The 19,841-nt window shown below is 43.3% G+C and overlaps 1 protein-coding gene across 10 annotated transcripts in view; it reads left to right on the plus strand.

Moving 5' to 3' along the window:
• The window catches only part of FOXP1 (forkhead box P1), a 385,807-nt gene that overhangs the window by 272,041 nt on the left and 93,925 nt on the right, over positions 1–19,841 (plus strand). For all 10 annotated transcript variants that reach the window (XM_054076334.1, XM_054076324.1, XM_054076329.1 and 7 more), the window contains one exon: positions 2,876–2,980. In XM_054076334.1, coding sequence (XP_053932309.1) covers positions 2,876–2,980 — 105 coding nt within the window. The remainder of the gene's footprint in view (positions 1–2,875; positions 2,981–19,841) is intronic.

Genomic DNA, 19,841 nt, shown 5'->3' on the forward strand with positions numbered 1-19,841 from the left:
CTCACCTGCACCTGCCCTCTATTTTTCTCTGTTTGCTGTTCCTGTCCATCCTGGCTCCTTGTATCTGTGATGCTCATTTTTAATCCTTTCCGTCCCTCTCTGTTCCACCCTCCATGCTAGTCCCTCCCTCTCACCATCACTGGTCGGCCCAAGTCTCAGCTGGAGACCTGTCCCACCAGGACAAGTGCTTCTGGACTTGGAGCAGGAAGGTGTCACGTCGAGTTGGAGAGCCTGCACAAGGAAGGATATGTGGGGATGTGGGTGCTGTGATGGTGGGCCTGGAGCAGCTTTGCTCCATAAGAGCCTTGCCATTGTGAGCCTAGCCAGAGGGCAGAGATCTCCATCGACGTGGGCTCAGCTGTTGTAAGGTCTCATAGCGGCAGCAGCCACCACGCTGGGCTGCACAAAGCTTTGTGGCCATCTCAAGTGGAAAGTGGGCATTTCTTACATGGCTACTTGTTCTGGGAATCTTCAAAAATTTCTGGCAGCCAGTTTTAGTTGTGCAACCTCTCAGCTGCCAGAATGGATAGAATATGATCATATCACATGAAATGCATGCAGGGTCTGCTATAGCAACTGTATTTCAAAGAGACAACACATATGGTGACTGGTTCTTTTTGGAATAATACCTATAAGTTGATGATGTTTTATTCAAAAAGGCTGTAGCTTGAAAGGTTAGGGATGTTCTGATTGTTTGGTGTATGATTAAAGAAAGGCTTCTGTGGGTTTTTTTGGCCTATTGAATCTAATTACTGGGAACTAAAATGATCATTTGATTGCACATTTACCTGGAATTATTCTTCTGCAGAGCCAGTCTTAATAATATATAATAATATGTTGCGCTTGTACTGTATAGCGTTTCTTGTCTGAGCAACTCAGAGTGCTTTACAAGTATTCATTAATTAAATAAGCCATACAACACCCCTATTAAGTAGGTATTTGTTGCCCATCCCCTTAAATCTTGTAGGTTTTATTTCTGCTGCCTCTGCCCACCCTTGAAGATGCTTTAACAGCTAAATAAGCTAATTCAATAAAAATAACATTTTTTTAACTATGCTGAACGCTTTCTGCATAAAAGTTCCTTTTCTTGCATTATATTAATTTGTAGGCTGTAGGGTCTTCTGGTTCTTGACAGTGAACCAACATTGGGGGTGGCTGTGCATGGGAGCGCAGATGCATGCCCGTCCTGGTGTGTGTCCATGCCCAGCATCTCCTTGCACCCGTTGTGGGGACAGGGACTGTTTCAGAGATGCCATGGATGCACTGAACGCCAACCAGCTTGAAACACAAAATCTGATTTTACTTTCGTTGCACCAAGCTCTGTTGAAAATTATATCCACCCTTATAGAGTTTTTCTGATCCAGTGGAGACTTGTTGTTAAATTGAAAGGAGGGCTCATTGCAAGGGCACGGTAAGGTCTTTTCTCCCTGCTTGTCCTGGGCTGCTGGCCGCAGTGGTTATTCCTCAGCCCCCTGGCTGCCGAATGTTCCTTCAAAGGTAAAAAGATGGTCTAGGTTGTAAAATAATAAGTTTTTAGTGGAGGGCGGCGGATCCAAGTTTGCATTCCTTGGTGTCAAACCTTTTCTGGCAGTTCTGCACTGAGATGAAACACCTTGCAACTTGGAGAAGCAAGTGAAACGTGAAGCGTATCTGACTCCTTAATTAAATAGGTATTAATTAAATCTCTCAGAGAGCATACACAGTAGGAGTGGGGAAGGCTTTTTCCCTCCTTCCATGTAGGCATCTTGCAAAGGAACTATTTTTCTTGTTTTACATTAATGAAGTCTTCAGCCTTCCCACTTTTCCACCTACACATGTACTGAACGTCTCCAAGGAGACCAAGAAAGCCCAAGTCCGGTGCTGGTAAATCCTCTGGGAGCAGGAGCCTTGGCTGTGTCACAGCCTATCTTGCAGGGATCTGCTTCTTCCTTGCGGTCCCCCTGTTGGGGGGAGGGGGGGGCTGGAAGGGAGCTGGGGCAGGTACTTACTCTTTGTCGTGCTTTCTGACGTGCTTCATCTCATTGTGCTTCCTTTTCCACACCAGCTGGAGAAATCAGGTATCATGGCACGAGTGGCTCTACTGCCCAGGGACGCTTTTCCCTTGATTTACTCAAAATTTTGCAATAATCCACCACCATGTGATGCTCTGCTCATGCTTTTGAGGTCATATCCCTTACTCCTCCATCCCGTGAAGCCATACTGTCCCTTTGCTGCTCTGCTGCTCTCCCATCAGAGTCCCTGCCACCGGTCTTAGTGGTTTTGGGCAGAGTGAGGTGCTGTCCCGACTCCTCGGTGCATTCATTCTGGTGCTTTACAGCTACCTCAGCCTTTAGCACAGTATCTCCAGGACTCAGCATGGCTCTGCCTGCCCCTGGTTCTCCTGATCTTCCCACCATAGCTTTTCAGAAGTTTCCTTGACTTTCTCCAGTGCCCAGGAGAGCTGACAGTGATGTAGCCCTCTTCTGTAAATCAGACCTGACCCACTGGCAAGGAGGAGCATGAAAGCCATTAGCGCATGAGCCTTCCTGGTAACAAGGAAGGGGATGAGCCACTCCAGGCGAGGGATAAAAATAACGTGTGTGGTGCTCACCACCAGCATTGTTGAAGTTACTTGGAAGTTCCCACAGAGGAGTCAAACTTGAGGTGCTGATGTTTTTCTCCATAGTCAAAATGCAAAATGCAGTGGTGGGGTATCACCCCATTGCGTGTGAGTGCTGGGTTGTTTTTTTGTGGAAACCACTGCTTTCCTCACTGGAGGTTCTTCAGGAATGGAGCAGTACCCCATGACCAAGGGGTGCCTTGACCCTATGCCATATGTGTAGCTCCCCATGCCCTGTCTGCTGAAAACTCAATTTCCCAACCTCTTTCCTCGCAGGCTCTCCAGGTGGCACGACAGCTTCTACTGCAACAGCAGCAGCAGCAGCAACAAGTTAGTGGATTAAAGTCTCCGAAGAGGAATGAAAAGCAGCCAGCCCTTCAGGTAAGGGGAGCCTGTGTGCCTCCATGAGGGGCTGGGGCTTGTAAAAGCTGAATAAATGCGTCTTACTTGTGAACGTTGGGATGGGACTTTCAGGAGCTTTCTCTCAATGAAGTCCATAGAGTGGCTGTGGCTGATACAGGTGGCGTGAGGACCGGTTCTAGGTGCTCTTGAAAATCCCACCCCCGGTGTATTTACAAGTCGTGAGCATGTACTTTTATTAGCATCTAGTAGGGTTGGATCATGACAAAATGGAATAGCTTTTGTTACCGTGTCAGTGTGCATAGGAGATTTGCATTAACATTTTTGTTTGATTGCTGTTCCATTTGTAGTCTGTGTTCACTCAAACCGTTGATTTGCTGTGTCAAGGATATTGGGAAATACTAGGATATCATATCATCGGTGTGTTTTTTCCCCTTTTATTGTCTGCTGATTTATGGACATCTTCAGAAATAAAATCTAAATATTATCAGGCTTTGTGCTGTTATGAATTCAGAAAGCTAAAACCAATACAGTATTCCCAAACAGAAGATGTATGCACACATCTGTGGCTTTGGAGTACATTCTGCTAGTCTTGCGGGATAAATCACGGGAGTTAAAGACAAGAAAGACCTATTAGGTCATGTATCACATTTTCCTTTTTTTTTTTTTTTTATTTTTTTTTTTTTCCTGTTCTAGTGTTAGAAATCCCAAGCGGTGGTGGGACCGCTATTATTTTCCTTTGGATGGTTTTCCATAACAAAGCACAAGCTCAGGAACTTTCCACTTTAATTCCATCCTCTTGCTCCAAGTAATATTGCTTGTATAAATACTGAGTCAGTCCCTTGCCTTGCCTCGTGTTCACACTCCTCAAACATCTGAGATACTAACATGTACTTGCCAGTTTTGGCAAATTATATGTATCTAGTTCTTTATGTATTTTGAAAACCGGCACTTGTAGACCCTTGACCACTTTGCTGGTTTGCAGCTGGTTATTGCTTTTATTATTGCTCTCTTTGCAGTTGCAGCATGTCACTGTATTTTTGATAATAAGTTACTGAGTACAGCAGTTCAGCTACAGTCGCACAAAGCCCTGTAGCTGGGACATTTATCTTATCTCGCTCTTCTGTATCTGATGCTTCAGCCTCTGTAGCCCCAAATTCTTTCTGGTTTTTTTTTTTTTTCCGCTTGTTGTCATAGCACGTTGTCAAACTCATGTCTGTTTTGCTCTTTCTAATTTTTTTTTTAGTTTGATATACTATCACCATGAGTTCCCTGACAGCATTGCTGCTTCTCTTGCCTTTTATATGTACTTCAGATTATTTTCCTCCAAAAATACAGATCCTGGGCTCTTTAAATATGTAGTAGAATATGGAAGGTAAAGCCCATCCCTGAAGGCCTTGACAGTAAAGTGAGAGTGCTCGATCCTGAGGTTCTTACCTAAATAAAACTGACTTCAAGAGGAGTTTTTCCTGAGTGAGGAATAGCTATTAACCATAGCCCTTGGCCCTGCGTGGACAACTTCCAGCCTTCGTGTAGTGATTTCATCTTCAAAGCATTTTGCAAATACTAATCTCCAAAACATCCCCAGAAGGAAAGTCTGATAAGTAAGTAGCATTATCCCAGTTCTGGACTGGGAAACTGAGGGAAGCAGGTTAAGTGACTTGCTTAGGATCACAGAGGGAATTGGTTTTAGAGGTAGGATTAAGATTCATGAGTTCCTGGCTCCCACCCCCGTGCTCAGGCTGCAGGACAACACCTCGCACTTTATAGCTGAGCTGTTATTTTGGAAAGTATGAAACATTTTGTCATTGGGCAAAAATACGTTTTATTGGCAGTGTAGAGCGCCATAATCCAAAGCGTTACATTAATGCTTTCAAAAATATTTTATTTGGTAAATCCATAGCTGATCCATATGCCTTTTAATAGACTCTTCCACTGGGGACATTTTTAATGAGAGATTGTGCTGGCTAGGTCCAGTGTCAGGTACTAAAAGAAGTGCTTTGTTGTGCAGATGTCTTAAGAATAGCTCCAGAGGATGAAATATGACTGTGTTGACCTTTCAGCTGTGAGCTTATTTGTCAGGATTCAAATAAGTTGAAAGGATCAAACCAAACAGTTTCCGTAGTCAGACTGGGAATTGTGTTGCAGAGGTCAACAGTGAAGGCCACATCGCGGATTCCGTAACATAGCCAATTGTTGGTATGTATTAAAGTACCGGAGCAGCTCCTGCAGTCAGAGACACAATTAAAATTCTAATTTATTAATGTATACAGGGAGCTGGCCCAGCCTGTCACTCACTGATTCAAATGACTGCCCAGTCTTTTTTTCCCCCCCTCCTCAGTCCTGGTGCTTTTGCGGTCTTAAACGTACTGGAAGTCCTCTTGAATGTAACAGACCCTGAGCGCATCCCTGCAATGAAGATCGGTCGCTAAAAGGAAATGGTGGTGTTGGGCTTTGAATTTTTGAGTAAAACTGCACCCACGCAGGCAACCACACCCCATGAAGTCGGATGGTGCCGCACTGGCGAGGCAGTACCCGTCGCTGACAGTGCATAGAATAAATGTCGAGGGTGGTGCAAATGCACCTGTTTTTCAAGAGTTCGCTGAAATAATGAATCAAGTCATCTCGATTACTTATTTTTTTTCCAGCAGACTTTGTGTGTAAGAAGAATACCATAAGCATCGCTTATTTCTGCTGTGCTTGGTGAGGGCACTGGTGAAAAGCTCCCTAACAGGAGTGCTGGGGAGCTGTGTTTGCATGAAAGGGAGGGAAAAAGGATGTCGTTCACCTGGGGTGCTGGTTCTCCTAATGAGATGCCCCATGGTCCTGCCTGCTCCAGGAGGGGACACTGCTGCAGTCCCAGGTGGGGCTGGAAGAGCTTGCTCCGCCTTCAGTGCTGGCTGGCAGGCTTTGTCGTGTAAACCCCACTGCCACAAACAGACATGGAAAATTAATCTCCTATATGCTACGTAGCTAATCTGTTATCGCCTCATGGATAATTTCCTATATACCTTCTTTATGCACTTATAGAATAGCCATGGTGCTTAAACATAGCCTGACATCCCGTGGCTGCACTGGGGCACAGTGCCTGTAGTAGCATTTACATGACAATGGGGCTCCAGTGATGTCTTTGGGCTCTCTTGACCTTGATAAGTCCACCTGGAGACCTGCTTTTAGCAAATTTTCAGATATTCAGTCTATAAGAATTTGGGCACAGGAGTGGAGATGCGCTCTGCTGATAGTAGAAAAAAAATAATTCTCCACATACACGATGACTCACATTTTGAGCCTATCTCACACTGCCGTGCTTTATATTTGGCAGTGACCTCTGGTTTCACAGCCTGATGACACAAACAAAAGAAAATTGAAAGTTAAGAACTGGATTTAGTAACCAGCAGTTGGGAAAAGAATAGAAAAAATATCAGCCCCATGAAAATTACTGGAAGTCAAAAAAAGGCTACAGCATGTTTGATAATATATTTACCGTAGATGTTGGATTTCCTTGAGCCTGTGAAACAAATAATTTAACAAGCCAGGTGTGCTTAGGATTTTGAAAAGGTGCACATTTTTTCTGACCAAGATAAATATATCTTTGTATTAATAGATGTATTGATTAAAATTTGCAGCTTTAATTGCTGTGATGCTCTTAACGATTATTCATTTTGGTTCTTCAGGCATTTTAGTTGCTGGCAAGAGCACACAGATTGGAAACAAATCAAGAGACCCATTTTCTCCCAAGAAAGTAAAAGTGCATGTGTGTTTTGGCAATACTAAAAATACAATTTTTTTTAAAAGACGTAAATGTTATGTGTTGCATTGAGCTGAAAGTTGGATACCAGACTGAAAACAGATACAGGATGTTCAAGTCAGTATCTTGCAATGGAAACCCATCACTTGACTTTTTTATGTGATGAAATGAGATTTTTTGTTGTAGGATAGTTGACCCGTGTGTGTTTGGAGAGAAGAAATAATGAAATGACTAAGATGGAAACTTTTGTTTTCTGTTGACAAAACAGAAAATAAATCTTCCCTTTAAGTCACAGCCAAGAAAAAGTTTTGGGTTTGGTTTACATTTTTGGGGTGAGACGGGGGAGGCTGAGAGGACAGAGCTGTCCTCACCTTTGCATACTGCTGCTTTTTAAAGCAGCCTTTTGGCTGAGCTTTTGTAGAATTTAATTTGCATACTATATTATCTGAATATTTTTTTCCAGTATCTTGAGAAATGGAAGAGGGCAGAGGGAAAAAAATCACTGTAGCTTGATGTTGGGGGCAATTATTAGTGTGTTTTATGACATTAGAAATCATTAGCTCAACAACATAACAAACGTTGAAAGGTGAAGGGAAGCATATTCTGTGTTTCGCTTGGAGCATGCAAGCACCAGGTTGTGTAGCCTCAGGTTTTACATGCAGCGTACATTTTTTACATAGTGGTAAATGTAACAACTGGTAGAGAAATTGTGTCTCAGCAGATAATTTGGGTGGGGAAATAAATTTGGAAGTGTATTTCTTCTATTTGTATGAGTATCTCTGTTTCGAACTTAAACATGGGAGTTGATCTGAATTTGGCCTCAGTCAAACCAACGGGGATTTTGCCACCGACTCAAGTTGGGTCGCGATTTCACTTCTGCAGCGTGTCTCAGTTTTGGTGGTTTCTACCAAAGGACGCGTAGCTCTTTTATTTTTCATCCCTAGGCCCAGCTGTAGGTGTTAGTCAGTTCTTGGAGTACGCCTGTGAAGTGTAAATATCATCCACCCCACAAACAGAACCACATCTGAGTCGAGTCCTCAAAATTACATGATCAGCTTGAAAATTTTGATACTAAGGGTTTTTTTCAGTGAAACCTGTGAGCCTTTTTTCGTTGCCCTTTTAGTTTTTGGGGTTTTTTTAAAGCCTTTATTATTCAGGTTTTCCAACTTTTCAGACTGAGCAGAAAGGTGACGAACACAGTTGTTTTTCTTGAAAGAAGTCAACGACTGTCCTGCAATTATATGATTCCTAAAAAATGTGGCTTCTAGAAAAATAGCGATGTATCGGGAGAGCTGGCAGTGCAAGGGACTGTCAGCAGATATGATTATTCTCATTTTATAGCTGTGTAAACCCTGGCACGGAGATGTTAGGTGACTTGCCCAAGGTCAGAGAGCTGCAGATCTCCAGTGGCGTTGGGATGCGTGGCTCCCGCTGGGGTATTTGGGCATTTGGCATCTCCACGTTATAAAGAAGTCGGTGCTGAGGGGCTAAACTGAAAGCAGAAGCCAGGATCCCTGATTTCCAGCCCTGTGTCTTGTTAGAGCGCTCCGAGTATGAGTTTCTAGCAGGTTTTCTGCTTTGACATCAAACATTTAGAGAGTAGTTTTTAAAAAAAAATGTGATTTCTGACCATGTTGGGAGCAGGGCCATAGGGCTGTCAGTGCTGGAATCCGGCCGTGTTTTACCCACCTTGGGGAAGGGGAAAACAAATGAAACCTTCCTGACTGGTCAGAAATGTGTAAATTGCTGACAAAATGACACATGTAATTAAGAGTGCTCCTGCCATTTTACCTTGTGGTTTACACCTACAGTGTTGAAAAAAAGAGAGCGACTCCCACCTCGCTAATTACCATTATCACTGAAATGGTAGGGTTTGAGTCATTAGTTCCATGTGCATTTAATTAGAGGAAGGCTGAAATTGGATTTAACTTATTACTTTTTCATGGATCACTTTCTTGTCATCACTTCAAATTGGATTGCAGCCCCAGGTAACTAATTATGAGCGCCACAGGATCAAGAGTGAAAAAAAGGTAATTAGGAATAACACTGCTGGACCCTTGCTGGTAGTCCACTTGTGCTTGGGAAGAAACGAGAGCGGTATTTTGTAGTATTACAGATTAGGGAGTTAAAGGTATGCACTGCTGCTCAGAATCATGGGAGCCTGCCCCCTCCTATTGCGGTTTATATGATGTACAGCTGGGCTGAAGATGTTATAGCGACATGGTTCCACAATCAGCTCCTTAATACCGAGATTAAACTTGTAAAAGCAACAGATCGGTTGTAGGTATGAGGCATCTCAACAAGCGGGTAGTCAGGGGTCCTTACGTACGTGAGTACACCAGCACTGTCAAAGCACTCTTGAGCCATGGTACGGAGCAGTTTAAGTACAGCGAGCTAGAATTGATAACAAATAAATGAATGTATTAATGATCCAAAAAGATTGTTCCGATCCGACAGGGAGATATATCATTCAGAAGAACAACCGTGAGATTGGTGATGTGTGTCAGAAATTTAGCTTGCATTTCTGTCCTGATAAAATCAGGACGTGGCTTCTCTTTTGTTTCCTGGAGAGGTTTCTTTTTGTTTTGCTTTTTGTGGGGAAGGTTTGGTTGGTTGGTTCATCCCTTTTTTTCTCTTTTTTTTTTGATCTTGTAGATATGATTGCCAAGTTCTGCTTTCTTCAGAAAATACTTTAAAACAAATTGTTTTATTTCCATGTGCAGAACAGAGTTCAGAACTGCAAGTAATCAATTTTATTGACACAGTCTGGAAAAAGATGTTGATGAGAGTTCAAGGATGTGAAAAGATTGAAATTTCAAAGGTACCGAACGCTAAGCATAGGAAAAGTTCAGGAGCAGTTTCGTTAAGCAAAGGAATCTTTTGTGTAGGGATCTGTGAGAGAAAGGTGCACACTAGGACCTGACAGTATTACAAGAAGGTTGTGGCAGCTGATATTTGCCTTTAGAAGAGGAAAAGTTTCTTTATTTCTTCTAGTAGTGAATCACAGTTCAAAGGCTAGCACAATTTCCTTAAGTTGTTTAAAATGGCTTTTAATGCTCTGTTAATGTAGGCAAATAGTTGTGACTCAGTGTTGGGTAAGTGACGCTTGCTCATTATTTCCTGATGCAAGCAAAGTGTAGGAAATTATGTGAACACCATGCAGAGATGCTAAATAGACTTAAGAGTAACAAAATTCAGTTACGGAAATTAAGTTTTTCTCATTTACTTGACATTACAAAATAAATCTAGAGATTAAAAGGTATTACCTTTAATAGAGAAAAGGAGAATCTCCTTTAATACGTCTCAAATTGATTTACAATTTTTGTACATAATATTCATCTGTGGTTGAAAAGGGGGCAACCTAAGGTCGAGTGATGTAGTGTTTCCATTTTTCCATATGAGGCTTACTGTGTGTGATAAAAGCAAACTCCTTTATTTTGTCAGTCTGCAGGAATTTCTGATGAAGTGCAGGGGTCACTTTTCTGTCAATTTGAGTAGGCAGCATTTTTGAACTACTGTTTTTTCCCCCCCTCCTCCTCCAAACCGTGGCCCCGATCTGACACACGCGTGCACACACACACTTAAAGCGCTGCAATCTGCAACTTATTAGTGCGCAGCGCTGGAGCCTCTCCAGTGGTTAGAAAATTTCCTGAAGCCTGGAATAACAGCAGTGGGTGCAAGTGCCATCGAAGAGGAGTGACAATGAGGGGCAGTCCGGCTCGCCTGGCAAAATGCCCAGGCTGGAAAACCAGCTGAGATAGTCAAACGCAGGAAGATTGACGCGGTGCATCTGGGAAATGCTCAGAAAGTTGGGTTCTTGAAAAAATTACCTTCTGTGATCGTAAGACATCATCTGTTTTCCTACAGAGATTGTTTATAACAGGGTTTTCAAGCACTTGTCAAATAACCAGGAGTGAAGGAAACAGGCTAAAAATCTCTTACCGTTCAGATGAGTCCTGGTGTAGTTGGAAAAAACCAAACTCTCATCACAGAAATCCACAGCTTCCCAAGACAAAGGGTGCCTGGGAGAAGGAGAAAAGGAAACGATTGGTCAAAAGTGACATAGCGAGTACTTGTCGAGCGCGGGTTGTAGGCTGAGGAAGGTGGTACACTGGGGCAACACACACAGCGATGCTGTTACGGGAGTCATGAGGTGAAGTCATACCTAGTAACTGTTTTTTTGTGTTGCTTAGCTTTTGTTACTTAGCTGTGATATCATGGGCAAAATATTATAAACATATCATGGCTATAGCTTGCTTGTGTAACAGAAGATCAGGAACTTTTATTAAGTTTGTTTTCCTTGTCATATTGTAAAAATTTATTATGTGTACTGTGTATATTAGAAACAGATTTGGGTAATTCTGTCTAAATGAAGTCATCCCAGCTATTTCCAGACTGTCTGTTTTCGGTTGTGAATAATTTTCATACATCAGATGGTTGTCATATTTAGTAGCTCTCTACATTTTAAATAGGACATATCCCATTTTGAACTTCTACGGACTTCGGCTGCCTCTAATTTTTAAGGCTGTTTTGTTGCTGGAGTACTGTAAATCGCTGCTGGTGGCAGGGCAGGGCAGAGCTGGACCGATGCTGGGAGTCCGTTGCCTTTCTGCTGCAACAGGTTTGAACAGTGGCAGTAGTGCTTGTGGCTTTCAGCAGCACGCGCTGGGGAAGAGCCTGCCAGATACCTATTTCAGCTTGTCCTTTTGTGTTCACACTTTGCAACAAATATGTTAAAAAAACAGTAAAGTACTATGCATCAAAAACCTCCTTCTATAAAAGAAATCTCTCAAAGAAAGCAGGCTTTTTTTTTCTTTCTTTTAAGAGAAGTGCAAAAGAAGTTAATGTTTAAATGTTTAATGTTTAAATTTAAATCGCGTACACATCTACATCGCAGCTAAGTTACTGTGACTTTATTTTTTTTTAATTCTCAAGGCAGAATTTCTTTGGTCAGCGTGGGGAAGCTCTGGTGCTCCTGCTCCGACCAAACACAGTGTGCACTGGAGGAGTCTGCAGTGATGATCACAGAGGAGAATTTTGCTCTAAAACCATCAGCTTTGCCAGAAATATTTGAGTTACAGCAATTTGTTTAAAAGAAAGAAGGCAAAAAAAAAGCAGGAGAGAGAGAGAAGGCAAAAAAGCAGGAGGGAAAGAGAAAGCATTTTGATGTAGCTTGCTTGAGCAGAGGAGAGCAGCTGTTTGCCTCATGTGTTTAAATCTCTAGAGCTAATATTGAAGTTTCAGGGCAACAAGTGCAACATAACAGAATAAGTAGAAGCTAAACCCAGGGAAACAATTGGAGTTGGATGTGGCTTCGAAGCTTGACAGTTTTACAGCTGTGTCATCGGGTTGGAAAAGTAGTTTGTGGTGTGTGCAAAGGAAAGTCTGTTGCATTGCTGAAATGTTTTTATTTTCCTGATAAGTGTAACCTGCCTTTTATAAAGTAGTGATCTATTAAAGGTATAACGTTAACGGTGCATAATCTGAAGCCATTGAAAGCCTAGAAATTTAAAGTAGACTGAAGGAAGAAGAAAGACATGTACTTTCTGTCAAGATGAAGTTAGATGAAGCATGGAGAAGATGGAATAGATTATTAAATAAACTTCGAGGGGAGATGGAAGAGGCACTGAAATCTCTCATTTTGAAGGGAATTAGTTTACTTGATTATATGCAACTGTATCACACTCAGGAAAGTATAAGACAAATGAAAGCAAAACAAAATTTAATTGAGCTATTATTTTGCAGACTTTGGCTCCGTTTCAGACAGCCTAATCAAATTGTGCTTTGCTCAAATAACTGATGTTAAATGCAGTCTACCAACAGATGTTTAAACAGAGACTAATTGGAAAATCTACATCCTGGGTTTAGCTTGTCTAGCTGAAAAAGTTTTGAAATTGTATTTTGAAAGGAGGTCAGAAGATGACGAGTGGAACTTAGGTAGCAACAGCTGTCAGAGAGCAGCACAAGGAGGCAGTGCTGGAGACGCAGAGGTCATAGATGCCATACCTTGGTGCCGTTTGCCCCACGGAAAATGATCTTCTATCACATTGTGTCACGGCTCCGTAGCTCATGCCATGTGCCAGCATGCCTCGAGTACACAGTGCACTGGAGTGCACTGATGGAGGGTTTCTGAAACAGTACATACGATTATCAAATCCCAATGCTTTCTTCCCAATTCTGTTGCTGTGCCGTGCACTTTTTTAACTGGTAGAGCTTCAAATAATATTTTGCTATATTTTAAGTTATTAACCTGTGTGGCACATCTCAATTTCAAGCCTTTTCTGATATACTATGCAGTCCCGTGGACCACTGCTGGGATGGAGCACTGGGTTAGATAACTTGGGCCAGGTTTGTCCTGGGTTTAAGTGACAGCCATCGGGTGAGTACGCGGGAGTCATGAGATCCAGACAGGTTTACGCAATGGCAGTGATCATGCCGACTGCTATATCTTCATAGGGTATTTGGGTTTGTGCACTTTGCTCCTCATCAAAACTTAGGGTCAAAGAATTATTCATGGTTTGTGTCCTGGGCCTTGAGTTGAGTTGGTTTCTGTTGTGCAGGTGCGGTATACATTTGCTGTGGAAAATTTCTATCCCAAGGCCTTTTTTGTCCTAGCAAACAGTATTTTGTGCATTTAGACAATTTCTTGAAGAAACTGGTTTTTTATCTATACAGCCATGAAGCAAAAAGCAAAAATCAGAAAGGCTTGTGAAAATTCTTCCATCTTTCATTGGGAAAAAACCCCTAAAAATCAGTAGAAGTGTTTTGGCTGAATCTGAATTGCATGGACAAACATCTGAAGCAAACCTGCTGCCACCACCAGCCTAGCCCGTTGGTACATAGCCTCAGTGCAAATTCAGTGATTTTGATCTTGTTGGCTTTGCTTGCACAAATAGGTACATAAAGACCAGTTTGATGATCTCTCACTGACCATATTATTAATTGATGAACTTCCCGGCTCCATCCCAGCGTGAGCTGTGTTCAGGCCAAAGTGGCAACCACGTTGTCCAGAGCTGGGTTGTGACTCGTGTTTCCATTTCATGTGGCCTTTATAGGAGGGTTACGCTGGAGTAAGAGTGAGATGCAAGTCGATGAGCAATCTGTAAAGTGTATGAGAGGGTCCGTCCACTGTTGCCTTGGGCTCCTCACGTTAGTGCTGGTGTTGTACAGGGTTAATTGCCAGTATGTAATGGGAAGCAGCCAGTTGGACTGTAAAAAAACACAATAATGCACATATATATATATTTCCAAATTTACCAATTGGAACCCTACAAAAGACAGATTATATTTTATGACTTGTAAACAGCAGGGCAGATATTTCAGGAGAACTGCAGACAGCTGTAATTTTGTGAATGTGCACAAATTACTTGGAAAACAAATATTCCTCTGCCTACACAGCTGTATTCACAACTGTGGACCAGAATGCCTTTTGCATGATGTTCACGCCTGGTTCTATGGAATATAATAATGCTCAAATGAAGAAAATGTGATTTAAAAACGAACTCAGAATTAATGCTCGCTGTGAAAACCTGTATAACTGGCTGAGGTGTTGGCATGGGAGTGAATCAGGAAAAATGGGAACTAACCAAGGCATTTGTTCCTACTCGTATTTAGAGCTGAATGCTCAGACTTTTGTGGTAGAGATGAATATGCCTGTATCTTCCAGAGATGCCAAATACCGTCTATACCATCCTACAGGGTAAACATTGCACTGGATTTGGTGGTTAAAGCCATCTGCACGTGGTCACCCATGGGTAGGGGTGCTGTGGGAAGGAGGCAAGGGCTGCCGTGGCTCCACGGGGGCTGTGGGTCTGCCTCTTGCCCAGCCCTTTTCTTCCTTAGTTACCTGCACCCAGAGGGATTTGCAGAATGTAGCTGAGCTGTTGTTCACATTGTTTGATTGTGTCCCGGAGGTTCCTTCTGTTTGTCCTTTTACTGTGTGATAAGGAGTTTATACAGGAAAGTGGGAATAACAAGAGAGAAGACAAAGAAAATCCCTAAAAGTGAAAACAGGCCAAGCAAGAAGGAGTAAAGCAGAAGTTGGCAAGAACCAAAGGCCTTGCATTAATTTTACTTTTAACCTTTGTGTTTATTCAAAGGCTGTGGATACAGGTTAACTTCCTTTGCATAGTATTTATTGCTGTGTTACTTGTCTTAAACTGGAACAATGAGCACTTTGTTGATTGGGTTAAGAGACTGTCCCATTTTATTCGGTCTCCTGCATCTCTCTCTGTATCTGCAGGTTTTAAGCAGTTTATTTTAATTTCAGATTTCTAACCCTCCGTCGTGGATTGCTGCTGTGCCACCGGCAGCAACACTTGAGGGACTATTGTTCGTCTTTTCAAAGTGGTGGGAGCGCGCAGCGGAGCCATTAGCTTCTCTGAAACCTGACCTTCCTTGATGATATTACACCTTGCAGATTCAGAGCAGGGTAAACATTTTAAAGGAGAGGGGAAATATCAGGTTATTTTTCATCAGAAAAAGGTTGTAGAAATATTCTGCACAAAGATTAAAATGAGAGGAAAAGAGCCGTAATAGCAGTAGTTGCCTTTCTGTTTGACAGCCATCAAAGATGCTACCCAAATAATTAATAGGGGAGTGAATGCCTCCTCACCGTTACCCACGCTAACCCTTGAGCAGGCAGCTGAGCAGGAAATCAGTAAAGTCACACTGTAGTGAATAATGACTGCACCGAATTTGACCTAATTTAGCAACGGTGATGATTTTGGTGCTTTGAGGAATGGGCCAAAAAACTTGTCTTGGCCATGCCTGTGGGCTGAATTGTTTGGAGAGCGTGCTGAAAGCATTGGGGATTTCTCCCTGGAATAAGATAGATATTTTTAAATCGCGTTGTTCCCAACTGGCACTACAAGGTAAGGTATGGTTATGACTCCTATTGCTGTTATTTCTTAGGACAGTTGCTTGGAAAGTGTGCTCATTTTGAGTGCTTCACTCAGCTGTGTCTACTCTGAAGGAAAACAAACCCATTTCTTCTGGCAGAGCCCAGCAGTGGAGACATCAGAGCAGTAGGGTCAGCTGCAAGATTGTGGTGGTGTTTTGTTGCTAATTCTGTAGGAATGAGCGGAGGGGACCACCCTGTCATAAAAAAAAAAAAAAAAAAAAAAAAAAAAAAGAAGGAAAAACAAAACTGAAAAGAAAAACATTTTTAGTTTGTAACTTTGATTTTTCTGAAAAAAAAGCAGCATATTCCTTGTGCAGGATGCTATAATAATTACTGGGGCAGTTTGTCCATTCCTGGTTGCCTTTCCTCATGCCTGTAGGAGGCCTGTTATTTTGCTTCTGTGTTTTGCCACCAAAGTACTTCTGTTTGAAAAGACGAGGAAATTCAATTTCCCAACACACCTCTCAAGTCAGGGCAGTTCCAGCAATAGGAGAGTTACAAATGGCTTGTGTGAACAGTTGAGGATGGGGCTCTCCATACAGGGCCGTGCTGAGGTGCGGAAGAGGGGAGATAATTGTAAATGTTCTTGTGGGGATCTGATTGACAGCTTATTGTCTGCCAGCGGCTGAGTAGAGAATAGGAAATGAGTTAAATGTAGGGGATCTGGCAGGCTGCAGGCGCTCCTGACGGCGGCTGCTGCACCAAGCAAAGCACCCAGAGCTCCCAAACCAGACCTGGGCAGGGGTGCCGGTGGCACCCCCCTTGCTGAAGTACACCCAAAGGGATGTCCCGAAGTTGGTTCAAAACACCTGTGAGATGAAGCTGTCATTTGTTTGCTGCTGCTTGGTCATCTGGGGTGCCTGAAGTGGTGTTACCCCATAGCCAGCGTATCGGGGTGAGCCCAGTCTGTATGTTAGTGTGACCCACCAGGGTGGGAGGGCAGCAGGGGCATCCCACAGTGCTGGTGGGTGCCCGTGGTCCATGGACAGAATAAGAGAAGGCAACGTGTTCACCCCAACTCAATAGATCTGTTAATGTGAGGTCTCTTTGGTAGTTTTACAATATCATGAGGCCTGTGGCCATTTACGTGTGTTTTAAAGTTTTCATCATCCTACCGTTTTCTCTGGAGTGATGCGTGCCCTTGGGTCCAAGTGCCCATGAGAAGCCCCTGATGATGTTACAGAACTGCATGTGCTAAAGATATAAATATTAAAAACATACTCTTCCCCAAAATCTCACTGTCTGAAGTTTTTTTATCTCCTTGCCTATGTGCCTTTGGGAAAAAAAAAAATAAAATCCCAGCCTTGCGTTGTTAGTGTAGGCTTCTGAGCCAGATTGTACTACAGAGCACACTGATGTATCTTCCCCTGAGGTATGGAAAGATCTATGTGTGCTAAGCAGGTGTTTTCGTTTGTTTAATTGGAGCTGAGTTTAGCACAATATTGCAGATAAATGAATTACACATGTTCAGTAATTCATAGAAAGTGATCGTTGTTTTGCTTAGGCACTTGTCTTCGCATCCAGGTTTGCAGAGATAGCGTGCTGGCAGACATGGACAAGGCCTTTTAAAACCGAAAAAAGGTGTGTGCATGAGGAGAGCCTGCTGTCCGGTTGCTAAAACAGCAATAACTATTTTGTCTTTGTTTAAAATCGTAACATTTTAAGTTTAACGAGTATCCTGTTTTGACAAACTACAAAACCACAGGTCTGAAAAAGAAATGCAGGAGGCCTCTGCCAGTAGTCAGCGGCATCTCTGGGCAGGAAGCTTCGGGCTGACACACACTAGGGGTGACAGCACTGGGGATGGAGAGCCCTGGGAAACACCAGGAGGGCTCCAGGGTTTCTCCGACGTGCTTCACCCAGAGCAGCCAGTTGCGTGCACATCGTTTGGCAAGACAAGTTTGCTTCTACCAGTCTTAGTTATTTATTATTAGTCACTTTTTCCATCTTTATCTTTTTTTTTTTTACTGGGCTTCCCAAAGCTGCCCCTGCCCTCGCAGAGATGCTGTGGAGCACAGGTGCCTCCAGCCCCACCTCTGCAGCAGCAGAATGGATTCCTTGGATCCCGGAAAAGCCTCCCTGGCCGGAGCAGCATGGGCAATGCGCTTAGCCCCGCTCTCCCCACAAAGGAGCACCACACATGAGTGAGAGCCCACAGGGCAGCTCGAAGGTGCTGCCTTTCAAAGGATGAGCAAAACTGGTCGCTTCTTACAGCTTCCCTCCTGGTTTTGAGCAGTCCCAGCCCTTGGCCAGCCTCCAAATGGATAATTACATTCAACTTACCCAAATTTCCTCTGCAGATTCAATTGTAAACTATTTTCTCGCTCTCTCCTGCCAGTGTTGTATATAACTGTGCTGTGCAGCATTAAACAACTGTCACACGCTGCTCCAGAACCTGACTGGTTGTAGGCTCAGAAAGTAAAAGGTCATATCAGAACTTGTGTTGAAATTTAGAGAAAGCATCGTTTGTGCCTTTTCAGTTCATGAAGTGCTTCGGAGCAAGCTTTTGGATTAAAGGTGTGGTTGGTGCATAGGTTGCGGTCATTACAGACGGTGCCAGCACTTGAGGCCAGTTGTACAAAGTGACTTCTTTAGAGACATCCACTTTCATAAACGTCGTCGTCTTCAAGCCTTCTAATAATTGAAATTAAGGTTGTTTAGCTGCGTTCCTTATTCTTTTAGAAATCTGTTACTGCATCACCTGTAGAGCCACTGTTTATATTCCTTCCCTCCCACTGTTGGTGGCCTCCTGCCAGAGCAGTCCCCTCCATGGGCTACAAAGTCTTGGAAGGGCTGACAGGAAAAACAGGCAACCCTTACCCACACGAGTACCCATATAAAGCTGTGCCTAGCAAAGCCTGTGTCCTAAGATGTAATCCAGGCAGTGTGTCTTGGTGCAGCAGTGTGTCCTTCTAAAGGAAGCAAAGGCACGTGGGGAAGTGGTGTGTGATCTGGGAAGTGCTCCTGCATCCTCCAGGTTAAATGGAGCCACCACAGTAAATCACACTTGAAAGTGAGTTGGAAGCTTTTAAAACTGTTATTTATTTGAGGGTTTTCCTGCTACACACGTCAGCATGGGATTTTCCTGCAGGAGGCCCCTGGAAATTAAGGTGTGTCCAAACCCAGCAACAATCTCTGAAGGTGTGTGGCAGTGTAATCTATAAACTTTTAATTATGCGTATAGCTGAGTAAATAGGTTGAAATTTCTTTAAACTCTTTGTTCACAAATGTATATTAGAAAGTGCCCATCCCACTTGCACACACACATGCACAGCCTCTTCCTTCCTTCCATGCTCATTTTACACCCACTTCCAGCAAGGCTTTGGCTTGTGGCATCCTTCCTTGTGCCATGAGCTGTGGCCGGAGCTCCGCACAAGGCTGTCCCAGCTGGGGGCTCAGCTGGACCACCGAGCCCCTGCACTCTGCCGTCCTCCCAGCGCGTGTGTGGTGCCAGAGGACTGTGCAGAAACTCTTGGCTGCATCTGGGTTTTCCCATTTGATGTGCAGCCCATTTGGGAGGCTGATTCTGCAGCTTCAAACAGTTTAATGAGATGCAAATTGTTTGTGATGCTGCCTTATTAAATGTATTGTAATTTTAAAATCATTTGCTTGTTAATTGTATTTAAATAGCTGCCACTTAGACAAGCAGAAAGTTTCCAGAAAGATAAATAGATTTTTCTTCTTACTATGTTTGAAAGCGGCCCCAGTGACCTTTCTGGGCTGCTTTGATACGACACTTTCCAAATGGAAGTGTGCCCTGGCCTTGCTCGCCTCCAGTTTTTCATTCTTTTCCCCAAAGAAGAAATTCTCACCCTACTGCCTTTCTTCTGTGGAACTGCAGTCCCTAAGAAGGTAATACAGCAGAGTGGTTTGAGAGGTTTAGAGTGGAAATAGCTTGCTTTGCCCTCTGTTCAGCCAAGTCGGATCAGCCTAGGTCAGATTTTGGGCTGGGTGTGATGCGGATGCTGCCATCTCTATGCAGATGGGATTGGAAAGGATCCAAGAGATTACGGGGATGCTTACATCTTTGGTACTCTCTGAGATTCCCAGTCCATTTTTATGTCGAGGTATGTCTGCCAAGGCAAGATTGCCCATTCTCGGCACTTTCAAGGCTCCATCTTCTGCGTGCTGAAATCGATGGCAAAGTTTCTCCTGGCTCCAGCTGAGCAATGTGAGATCCCTGTTAACCTCAGCTCAGCTTGGGTTAGAGCTGATTTTGATCCCACATCATT

Source organism: Cuculus canorus, chromosome 11 (genome assembly GCF_017976375.1).
Source record: "Cuculus canorus isolate bCucCan1 chromosome 11, bCucCan1.pri, whole genome shotgun sequence".
In the NCBI taxonomy this organism is placed as follows: Eukaryota; Metazoa; Chordata; class Aves; order Cuculiformes; family Cuculidae; genus Cuculus; species Cuculus canorus.